The sequence below is a fragment of the Diadema antillarum genome, unplaced genomic scaffold (assembly GCF_040938485.1).
Source record: "Diadema antillarum isolate AM-2024a unplaced genomic scaffold, OU_Dant_1.0 scf00000007, whole genome shotgun sequence".
Lineage (NCBI taxonomy): Eukaryota > Metazoa > Echinodermata > Echinoidea > Diadematoida > Diadematidae > Diadema > Diadema antillarum.
Window position 1 is genome coordinate 2392564 of NW_027270896.1, and position 11011 is coordinate 2403574.

At 38.8% G+C, this 11011-nt stretch overlaps 1 protein-coding gene across 1 annotated transcript; it reads left to right on the forward strand.

Annotated features, from left to right (window-relative positions):
• The first annotated feature begins 1042 nt into the window (after positions 1-1042).
• On the forward strand, positions 1043-10661 carry LOC139716576 (organic solute transporter subunit alpha-like). The gene is made up of 7 exons (XM_071628107.1): positions 1043-1163; positions 3327-3484; positions 5313-5386; positions 6278-6439; positions 7491-7614; positions 9038-9290; positions 10129-10661. The coding sequence occupies exons 1-7, from the start codon at positions 1043-1045 to the stop codon at positions 10659-10661; spliced, it is 1425 nt and encodes a 474-aa protein (XP_071484208.1).
• Positions 10662-11011: the final 350 nt, after the last annotated feature.

The following is an 11011-nucleotide window of genomic DNA, read 5'->3' on the forward strand; positions in this document are numbered from 1 at the left end:
CAGTGTGTTTTAGTTTTAGTTTTACAAGCAGACAACTGGACGATCAGTGTCAACCAGGGAAAATCTGCGGGAAGCCCAGAGTGGACAACTCGTCTAGTCAAGATGATCTGACCAATTTGGTCATACCTGGCAACAAGTTTTATTATCAGCAAGGTGCCAAATAGTCGAGCTGTATCGTATGTCGTGTACGTCTGCAGTGTACAAAGAGAGCTAACAACTATTGAACACTGGGACTTGCGCGCAAAGTAAGTACATTGGTTCTTCACTCGAGACCCACAGGTATCAGGCATGATCATTGTTTGAGTCTCATTTTGCGAATGTCCTCCTTCAAGACGAATGTGGCAAAGCAGGTAGAGGGATCGGCACACGCGATGGACTGCTAGTTTCAATTTTAGCGATGCCTCCTTTAAAAGCCTAGATCGATTATCTTCGATATACGCTAATCGATCACTGACGTCTCATGCTAAGCAGCTATACGCAGCGATATTTGCTCTTGTGTGTCGATCGAAAATAAATTGCCTTGATTACTATGTTTGCCATCGAATATCTAAAAGATTTTTATTTGAAAGGTTTCGACAAAGCACTTCGTAAATGGCACATCTGTTGTTGTTTTTTCTGTGGAGTGTCTCCGTGTGCACGTGAATTTCAAATGACCATCTCACTTTGCCATTGCTGGCAAAAAATTTTTCTCTTTAGTTTCCTCTCTCTGCAAGGACATATTATCCTGTCCCCTGTTGTACCTATTCCCTTCATCCCGAGATGTGTACTTTCTTACACTCTCAGTGAAGAACTGTCGTTGTCATCATTTGGTATTTCCCAGTATTTGAGGTGAGATAGGGGTATGGGCAATGTAATCTATGACAACAGCATCGACCATTCATGAGAAAAAGGAAAAATACAGAGATATCAAAGATATCAAAGATTTAGTTGTCGTCAACTTGTTTGAAATACATGTATCTCCGTTCCCTACCATCCTCTCATATTATTATCATTATTTCTTTCTTTCAGGAAATTTCAGGCGATGATGATGACGGAAACGACCATGGTCATGACTTCGTACGAAGAGGTTCACCCCGTGAACGTTTCAAACGCGACAATGGGTCCGGTCCTTCCCGCTTGCTGGCCAGTTCTCATCGACCCGACGACATCAGAACTGTTAGCAAGTAAGCTCAGCCAAGAAACATTTATCGTTCCTAAACCCAAGTCATCTCTTCCAGGAACACTACATTAACCCGTTCCGACCGAAACTCTGAAATCCTCTATGTATATATCGCTGACTCATCAGTTTCATGGAGAGTGGGTTACTAGAACTGTCTCTTCCGCACATATAGTTGATTGGTAATTGGAGAGTTTGAAGAGTTCTTGAGATGTGAAGTCACGACACCTTGGTTTGATTTCATTTGCGCCAGTGACTTCGACCGACAAATTTTTACGAAAACGTGATAAAGTATAAAAAAAAAGAATCACAAACTTCAACTTCTTATCATCCCACCACAACGGAAAGGAAGAGAAAAAAAAATGTGTGAGATAGAGAAACCCCATTACCGCACACTCCTTTATGGATTTCTGGGACGTATATTAATCACGGCATTCTTTGTTTACTGAGCGAAAATCTAATATCCTGTGGCGCCTTCAAACGCAGTGTCCACTCAAGAAAATGTCGATTTTATGGCTCTCATCACCCAAGAACTTTGATTCTGCAAAATGAACACTTCAATTTTTTTTATTGCTACTGTGCACTGACAGTATGATATGAGATGTGTCAAATTCCATTACCTCTTGATTTTCCATTGTAGTTTAAAGACATAAATAACGAAAAGGTCACGCTTCAGTTTTTATTGATTAATCGCATGCTACCCTATTCCACTACGATTGGACAGCACAAGGAAAAAAGTGAGAGGACCGAGTAGGGCTCATGCATTGCACCTTTGATAAGTTTGCAAGAAAAAAAAAACATCACTGAGACATTGCCTAGGTACTAGTATATACTAGCAATATTGCTACACAAGGTCTTCAATTCAGTTCAGTTCAGTTCAGTTCAGTTCAATTCAGTTCAGTTCAATTCAGTTCAGTTCAGTTCAGTTCAGTTCAGATCAGTTTTATTCACCTTCATTTCAGCAGTATTCAAACAATAAAAAGGCACACAAAGATTGATAATTATATACAAAGTAAACTTAGCAACAACCAAAAAAACAACAAAAAACAATTGAACTTTATGGTGGTCTTACAAAGATATTTTCACAGAAAAAAAAAGAAACAAACCCGAGAAAAAGCACCAGTAATTTCTATTTTTTCCATTTATTGAAATTTAAAATACTTCTCCAAAAAGCTTTTGTAACTAAAAACAAAAATCACGTCGTAATGCGATCTTCACGTGACGTAACGTCAGCGAATCATATTCACATTCCTGATTTAAAAAAAAAAATCTTTGAATCATTTTCAATCAACGTCAAGTCGTTTTGAGGACGTTGGAGGAAGAGACGAATCAAAATAACTTTCTTGAAGACTGAAAGTAAGTATTTTGATATTCTGTATACTTCATGACATGGGCTGGGAATACTAGTACATCAAACCAATTAGTTTGTGAAAAGATTTTATCATTATTTACTATCGAACATAATAGTTAGCAATTCACTTTACATACATTGCATTACCACCGAAAAAAAGAGGTGATAAGGATCGAGACCTATAGAAACTCAAAGCACAAAAACTACAGTAGTCACCAGTACTCACCTCACTGTGAGTACTCACAGTACTTACCCCTCACTATGTCTCCACTATTGTGAATATCGCAGTGAATGCGTATAATGCGTTTAGTATCATAGCAGATAAAGGAGATTTTATGTTAAAATCAACCACTCGTTTCCCTTTGCGTGTTCTCGCTGTTACTCCCATTTCGTGATCTTAATGGCGGGTAAGGATTTTGAAGCAGGTCCTCAGTTCGAATCCCCACCTGGTGCGTTCCCCCTTAGCCAAGATGTTTTGCCCGCGATGTCCCTCTTCAATTGCATGACCCAGGTGTATGAATTGGTACCCGACAAATGTATGGATACATTGATAAGAGGCACGACCCCCTGCTTTGGTAAAGCAGTGGAATCAATGAAGAGGCTATAACTCTAGATAGAATAAACCCAACATCATCAATAATGTCATAATTTATTTTCTATTCATATGTTTCATATAATACATATTCATATGTTTATATATCATATACCAGTATTCATCTATCATATATTCATATATTATCATATATTCATATATAATATATTCATATGTTATATATCTATATATCATATATTCATATATTATTCATTCTCTCTGTCCAGCCTTGGGAGGCAGTCCCAAGTTCCTTGCCGTCCTCGGGTCAGCCGTCGCCCTCACAGTCTTCACAGTGGGTATCTACCTTGAGACACTCTGGTTCGTGTGCCGGAAGATCCCTAGCAGGAGGAAAATACAGCTCTCCATGGTGATGGGCATTTATCCTGTGAGTGGAGCATTCTCCATCTCGAGCGGGCGGGCATCCGGTCTTTCGTAGTTATATACCCTTAACCGTTTGATCGCAGAACAGTTCGTATTTGTGATAATAAGCACCTAGCAATCTATTATTATTTCTGATTGTATTTCGTTTGCACTTGGCTCCGTCTACCAGACACTCGCCTTGTTGTTACTCTGCACATAGGTGTCTGTTGCTTGTCTATCTGTATCTTATTCTTGATCGTGACAATGATTTGTATTCACTTATGCAGCTGTCATTCAAAATGTCACCGAAGGGATAAACCATGATTTATTTTCTCAGTCAGCCACTGTTAAAAGCCCTCATGTGCATACACACGCATACACATGCACACACATTATCTTGCAGAGTCCACCCATTTCAGTCTATCAGAGCCCGTTGTTTTCTTGTGCAAGCATGAGAACTTTAGGGCCACTTTGGAAACGATAAAGACTTGTTCATTTATTTGTTCTGAATTAATCAAGTGAGCCATCGAAGTGGTCGTAAATGCAGCTGGTTCTCTAGCGGTATTCGAAAACCCATTCTAAAGGAAATCACCCGCTGGTTGCATGGTTCATGCCATAACGCTGAGTCACTGGAGTTCGTAATGGTTAATTAGACGCAATACGTCCCATTACCGCACACAGTGCTATAAAGGAAAATGACACTTGCTGAAACATTCGTTTGTAAACACCTCAGTTGCCATCATGACTAAAAATTTCGCACTTATGATCAAAGAATAGTGCTTGTAGCTGATATAAAAAGGAAATAACCCAAAGCGAATCCTCCTCGGCTGAGTATATTTCTCAGCTGCTTCTTGGGCGCTTGAGAATCATCAAATATATTAGCACTTCCGAAAATTTAATCGGACTATTTTCTTAAAATGGCCAAACATGAGACCTAAAGTAGTCTTTGGAAACGTGGTTAATTCGAACTTTTGAACTTCGATTCTTGGTAATGAAATACTTCAGTGATATTCAATATCTGTTAAAAAGAAATACATTAAGCTTTATGATCTCGCTAAGTTCGATGAGCTTTGAGATATCTTGGGATGACGTTCATTATACCAACCAGCCATAAGACAACATCACGCATGCACAGGAACTAGTCTATTGTAGGAGTGTACATACATACAATCATACATAAGGCCTATACCAAAAAGGACTGCTTGTGATTATACAGCCTGCTTCGTAAGCCTTTTAACTTAATCATAATCATACCAATTTGGGTTCCCGAGCCGCCCATTGATCAGTGTATTTAAGTTCAATGAGTTAGGGAAAGAGTTAATGTTGTGTGCAGTGACATTATAGTACAACATCAGCAGGGTTGGGATGCATTTGTATTCCATCGATTAAATCAAAGAATAGATGTTTGACAGGGACAACGGAAGAAAAAATAAAGCTTATCGACATACTGTAGTCCCACAATTCTAAAAAGCATATGGCAAAATCAACAGAACAGACACGACTGTGTAAATACACACGATCACTTTGTTTCTGAGCGTGGTCATCAATATCAAACTGTGTTATACTATGCTTCAATAGAGAAAAAAATCATTGCACTGTAAATACAATTTGAAAATCGACAGCGTTGAATATATAATCTTTTCAAAATGCCAATCCCTGTAGATCTGTGATTGAGGGCGACACCAGTACGCTCCCTCCACGCTAAATGGTTGTGCATAGTTGCCCTGGGAAACAGATTCGAGTGATGATTCGTTCATATGTCATGCGGTATATCAATATTCAGTGGATGTTTATTAGTACAGCGTGTACTAGATGTTTTATCAATTTTCGTGTTTTTCGTCTCTGCTTTTCAGATATTCTCAGTAACCTCACTCCTTGGTATGATCATTCCCCGAGCCTCAGTCATTACAGGCTTTACAGCACATTTGTAAGTAAATACAATTATGTATACTGACAGTATTATAGTACGATTATGTACATACAGTCGGTGCTAATCACGTTAGATGACATGGGATTTGTGTGTGCTTTTTCTTTAATGAGTGTGTGTGAGGGAAGAAGATTAGAAAAATAATTGAAGACACAGGGGGCTTTGAATTCAAGAAAAGGAGACAGCTCATATTGTCAAAAATGTCTTAGAGGAAATCATGAATATCTTACCATTCCTTTTTTTTCCATAGCAATATATATCGCACATTGAAATAATGCACTAATGGCCAGAGTTCATTTGATATGATGATAGCTGAAGAAAAAAAAAACCCAGAATGTTAGAGATAAAAAGGTTAACCGAAAAATTAATGTAAGATATTATATATTATACACTTTTCCGTTATACTAGAACAAGTTCATGCTACTGATATATATAGCAACAAAAACCTGGATATAGATGACAGAATATAGGGAAGTATCAACGCATCTCTTGCAGTAAAATGTCACTTACTTTTTTAAGGGCATTGAAGTTGTTAAGTTTGAATTCCAACAAAGTCCCAACAAATTGATCATTCAATCATCGTAAATTCCAACAGGATGCAGAGTGGAAGAGTGTTGTAGAATGACCGAATACGAAATTACCCCTCTATGGGACAACTCCATCCGTATACAAGCATCATGTACAATGTCATGAACGCATTATTCCGGAGTATTCTGAAAAGATTCCGACTTTACTTAAGGTGTGTAACAAGTTCGACTGAAGCCCAATTTCGTCACAGTCTGTAACATATTCTTTTGATTACTTGACTGATTCATTTTAATAACTGCAAGAAACGTCCACTCTTTTAGTCGAATGAATCATACTTCATTTGATTGTTTTTCTGTCTTGTAGATACTTTTCCGTCGCGCTTGTTCATTTCATCATGCTCCTGACTGGTTACTATGGTGATAGGTCGAGGATGTTGCAGACTTTGGAAGGCACCGAGATCTCCCTCGCGACACCACCTTTGAGCATGTTTTGCATATGCTGTCTTCCAAAGATCCCTGTAAACAAGTAAGTAGATGTATCATACCGGTATTGATGGTGAAGACGAAATAATAGATGGTCCATGATGATGATCGGTAACAGTTTCGAAAATATGAATTTCCCTGTGCTGCTCAACTACTCGATGAACATTTTGTGAAATATCATCAAACAAAAGAGAATTGTGGTCAAGAGCTGTAATTACTTTTTCATAGCAAAACCAAAACTATGAACATTGAAAGAAATGACTTGAACGTCCAATGACCCTTCTTGCTTGAATTGTACTCAAGTACTTCACAATATCTGACGATTTGTACGAGACGTGTGCTGTCGTTAAAGGGATGGTACAGTTTTGGTTGCGATGGGGGATTCAGATTTTAAATAATTGATTGATAAGAAATTATTCATGAAATGTTGAAGAACATACAATTCTAAGAGGTATTCAAAGCTTATTTGATAAAAATCGGTTTTGAAATGATTGAGATATCCAACAATAAAGTAAAACTAAAGGGTCCTAATGAAAGGTGAGTCCCACCTTTGATTAGGACCTCTTTATTTCTGGATACCTCAGTCATTTCAAAACCAATTTTCATCAAATAAAAACTTTGAATTCCTCCTGGAATTGTATGCTCTTTCATATTTCATGAGAGGTTTCTCATGATCTAAAAAAAAAAAAGTTGGAAACCTGAAGCCCCAACTCAACCAAAACTAAATGTCTCGCCGCATATGCCGACATAAGTCAGGCGACTCCATTCTCGTGACTATACGAAGGTATGCATTCGACTTCTAATGATTTGGTGTATTTCTAATATTTCACGTCCTTCTAGCTTTATGTAGAAATATGCTTGCATGGACCAAAATTAATAGTGTAAAGAAATGCATGAAGTGAGTAGTGATTCAATATAATAATATAAACTGACTGAAAAGAACACACATACTCATGTACAAAATTAATCACACACATACACACATTCATACGTACATCACCCATAGTATCCAATTTTTGTGTAACTTCTTTATCTTTTCATACTGTAATCCTTGCTGTCACTTCAATTCGTTTTGTTTTGTTTCCTTTTACCAGATACACACTTCCAAAGTTTGTCAAAACTATTCGAGGGCTGGTTCTCCAGATTGCCATCATTAAACCCTTGTTCTACTTCCTTGGCGCCATCTTGTGGCTCAACGGAACCTACATTCCAGGCGACGTGAGTGATTTGACACACACCGTACACACAAAACATTTCCTTCTCTTTCACTAGAAGATGCAAACATGGAAAAGATATTCATTGGAATAGAAGAGAGTTCCTTTATGCGTGAGAGCATATGCGTGAAAACCATAATCAAGTTTTAGTTACATCACAGGAGTGGGAATGATTTATAATTCATCCCATGCATGGTGTATTGCGCTCTGCGCAGAGAACATTGGAGAGAATTTGATAAATCACAAGTTTCGATTTTGTTACTGATTCCTTGTTATGGTCAGTGGATAAGACCGTGGACTATCCATCGTCATGTCCCTTAATGGCTACTTGCAATGAATCCAAACAACACAACCAAACAGTTCTCTCTGTCCAAACACTTTTTGCAACTCTCGTCTTATTTTTGTTTTTGTTTTTTGTTCCTTCACTTAATGGCTCCCTTCAAAGATTAATGAGATTCATACTTTCCAAACGGCGATTTTTATGCTCAAATACACGTTCAACCAACTTCCCTCGATGTTCAATGATTTCCTTATTTCTAATTTCAATAACTCATTCATTCCTACCCAGCTCGCCGTTCAAAAATCATGCACAAATTATGTATTATAAAAACATCATGGCCCTGATGTTTGGAATTTTTTACCGATAACCTTAAACAATGTAGATCTATTCATTTATTCAACAGACAGTTTGAAAATAAGATGTTAACTCAATATGTGTCTGAATATTAGAACGTGTTGCTATTTATCGGGGGAGGGGATTACTTCTATAGTTAAAGTAAGGACTCCGAACTGAACGTACACAACAAACATGAACATTAACACATATTCACAAGTCATTTCCACGCAAACGCTTCATATTTTGCACAATGCACGGCTGTACTTTTTTTCTTTTTTTTTCTCGTTATTCTTTCCTCTCTCTCTCTCTTTATCGCCACTCAGTAATTAGTGGTGACTTGAATACTATAATCATTCTTATATGTCGTATCGTTTAGACAATCATTCCTGGGGTCATTATCCTCGTCAAGCGTTTGCTTATGATGATGGTCTCCTGTATTTCTGTTATATCTATCTGTTACATTTATGTTATAATTTGTCTTTGAACGACAGATGCACAGGATCCTATGTTTTCATAAATTTAATAAAATTTATTCCTTCTTTAGAGTGTGTATCGGATTCATCAGCGAATATAATCTTGGTGGATTCAAACATGAGTAAAACTACGATACTACTTCATGGCAGCAACAGACACCTCTGTGCAATTTACCAGTAGATCATCATGACAGCACCTGGAATATATGTAAACGTAGACCATATCTTACACAACGCTGAGTAAAAATTAGGCATAAACGAAAACATTATTCACAGCTCTGTTCAATGTCCGGGTGTCATGGCATCATGAATATGCAATGTATTTCATTCCTTGGCAGTTTTCCAGCACCGGTACATACCTCTGGTTCAACGTCATCTACATTGTCTCCACGCTGTTCGCTCTCAACGGCATCATCATTTTCTACAAGCTGTCGCGCGAGCCACTGAAGGAGTTTAACCTCACGCCCAAGTTCCTCACTGTGCAGTTCACACTCATCCTTACCAACGTCCAGTCGTTCACCATTGGTCTGTGCGCCATCACCGGCAAAGTGGCGTGCACGCCGCCTTTCCATCCAGGCCTGAGGGCGTTGTGTGAGTATACTGTACTGCCTATCAGAGTCCCTTTTTGTCCCTAGTTGCATATCAATATGTAACTATAGTATTATACATGTACTCTCTTCGTTATACACATAAAGGGACTCTAATATTGCCTGACGTACCTGAGGTACTCTTTTAGTACCCCACTTCTTCACCGGTGAGCCTCGAAGCTCTCTCAGGTGGGCCGCGATGTCGCCCCTCCTCTCCCCCCTCCCCCCCCCAAAAAAAAAGATAAATGAATGTTTGAAAATGGGGATTCTTTTGGAGGACAGTAAATCTAAACTGCTATATCTTTTTCAATTTTTCAAACTTTCAAAATGCTCAAAGGGAAACTGTGCTTGATCATTATTCATCGTCTACCATTCTTACTTTCGCAATTGCGAACTATCAACTATATCTTGGTAAATGATACTGCTAGATCTCTCTGAGTCCTACAAAGACATTCGTATCACTCAGAATCAGAAGAATCTCATTGAATGTTAAGAGGTCAAGGAGTTTACGCAAACCACAAATATATAGTATATGGGGATTTTTTTTTAGGTCCTTTTAACTTTTGTCAATAATCTGAAGAATGCATCTGACACTGACATATTCGTTTCTCTTGTTATCATTGTTGGGAGTAGAGGAACAAGGAGGTCTGAAATATGAAAGTGGAAACATATTACTTATCCAACTGTACCCAGGAGTTTATCAAACTATGGTACACGATATACCTCCGGCAGGGCCATGGGAAACTCATTAAACACAGTGATGAATCGTCCGAGTTGTTATCCTGGGGAAATGAAATAGTATAACACTCTTGTCGTACCGTTTGTTTTTGACAATAATGCAGACATCGACAACATGCTGAACATCATTGAAATGTTCCTCTTCAACGTTTTCGCCACGGCGTGGTACCGGCGTCTAAAAGGAAACATCGGGCAAGAACAGCTCCAGGACCGCCTTTCGTACTCGCGACTCGGGAATAGTTCCTTCCGAAGCGGCGACCACGCCGTCCACATCCCGCTAGGTGACGAGAATGATAACAAGCCCGTCGTACGAGGCGACACGTCTCTATACAAACTGAGTCTGGACAGCGCCTGTCAGAAACAAAATGGTAGTGAAGGAACGCAAATCGCGACCCATAACGATCAGAATGCAATTTGGAAGCCGCACGAAAACGAGCAGATACAACCGTTCCTCCACGTGGTTGCTTCCCAGCCAAATGGAGATCTCAACTACAACGTAGCCGCTGAGCCGGCTTTAGATCACTCCAATCAACTGCCTCAGGGCGACACATCCGGAGAACATGTTGAATGCTCCTCTATCAAATCCGGGTCACACCTTTGGAGTGGTTCCGGGTCAGATCGTGAAACTGATGTTTAGGACTGAACGTGTCTTTGACGCAACACGGACATTCCGTATTCCAAAGAAAATTTTTGTTCGTTATTTTATGTCTGTCTGGCGATTTGACTCACTAGGAGGTGTGTGTCATGATAATGACATCAACGATGAAAATATCATTCTCTGACCTATCGTCTGATCCTCTTGTTATTGAATTTGGGTTTCCGAGCTCTATGGGTCTCCTTCGATATTCATATCTCTCTTTTTTTTTCGGATTCAAATCAATCCATCATGATTTATACATGCTTTTGATCAATTTAATTGAGACATTTCTATAATTCACCAAGTATATACACGCTGATTTTTTTTCTCGGCTTGTACGTCGCTTTCTT

Coding starts and splice junctions, on each gene's coding strand:
- LOC139716576 (XM_071628107.1), top strand. CDS start 1,043: ATGGTCATGACTTCGTACGAAGAGGTTCACCCCGTGAACGTTTCAAAC. Junction 5,387..6,277: donor ACAGGCTTTACAGCACATTT/GTAAGTAAATAC, acceptor TCTGTCTTGTAG/ATACTTTTCCGTCGCGCTTG. Junction 9,291..10,128: donor TCCAGGCCTGAGGGCGTTGT/GTGAGTATACTG, acceptor ACAATAATGCAG/ACATCGACAACATGCTGAAC.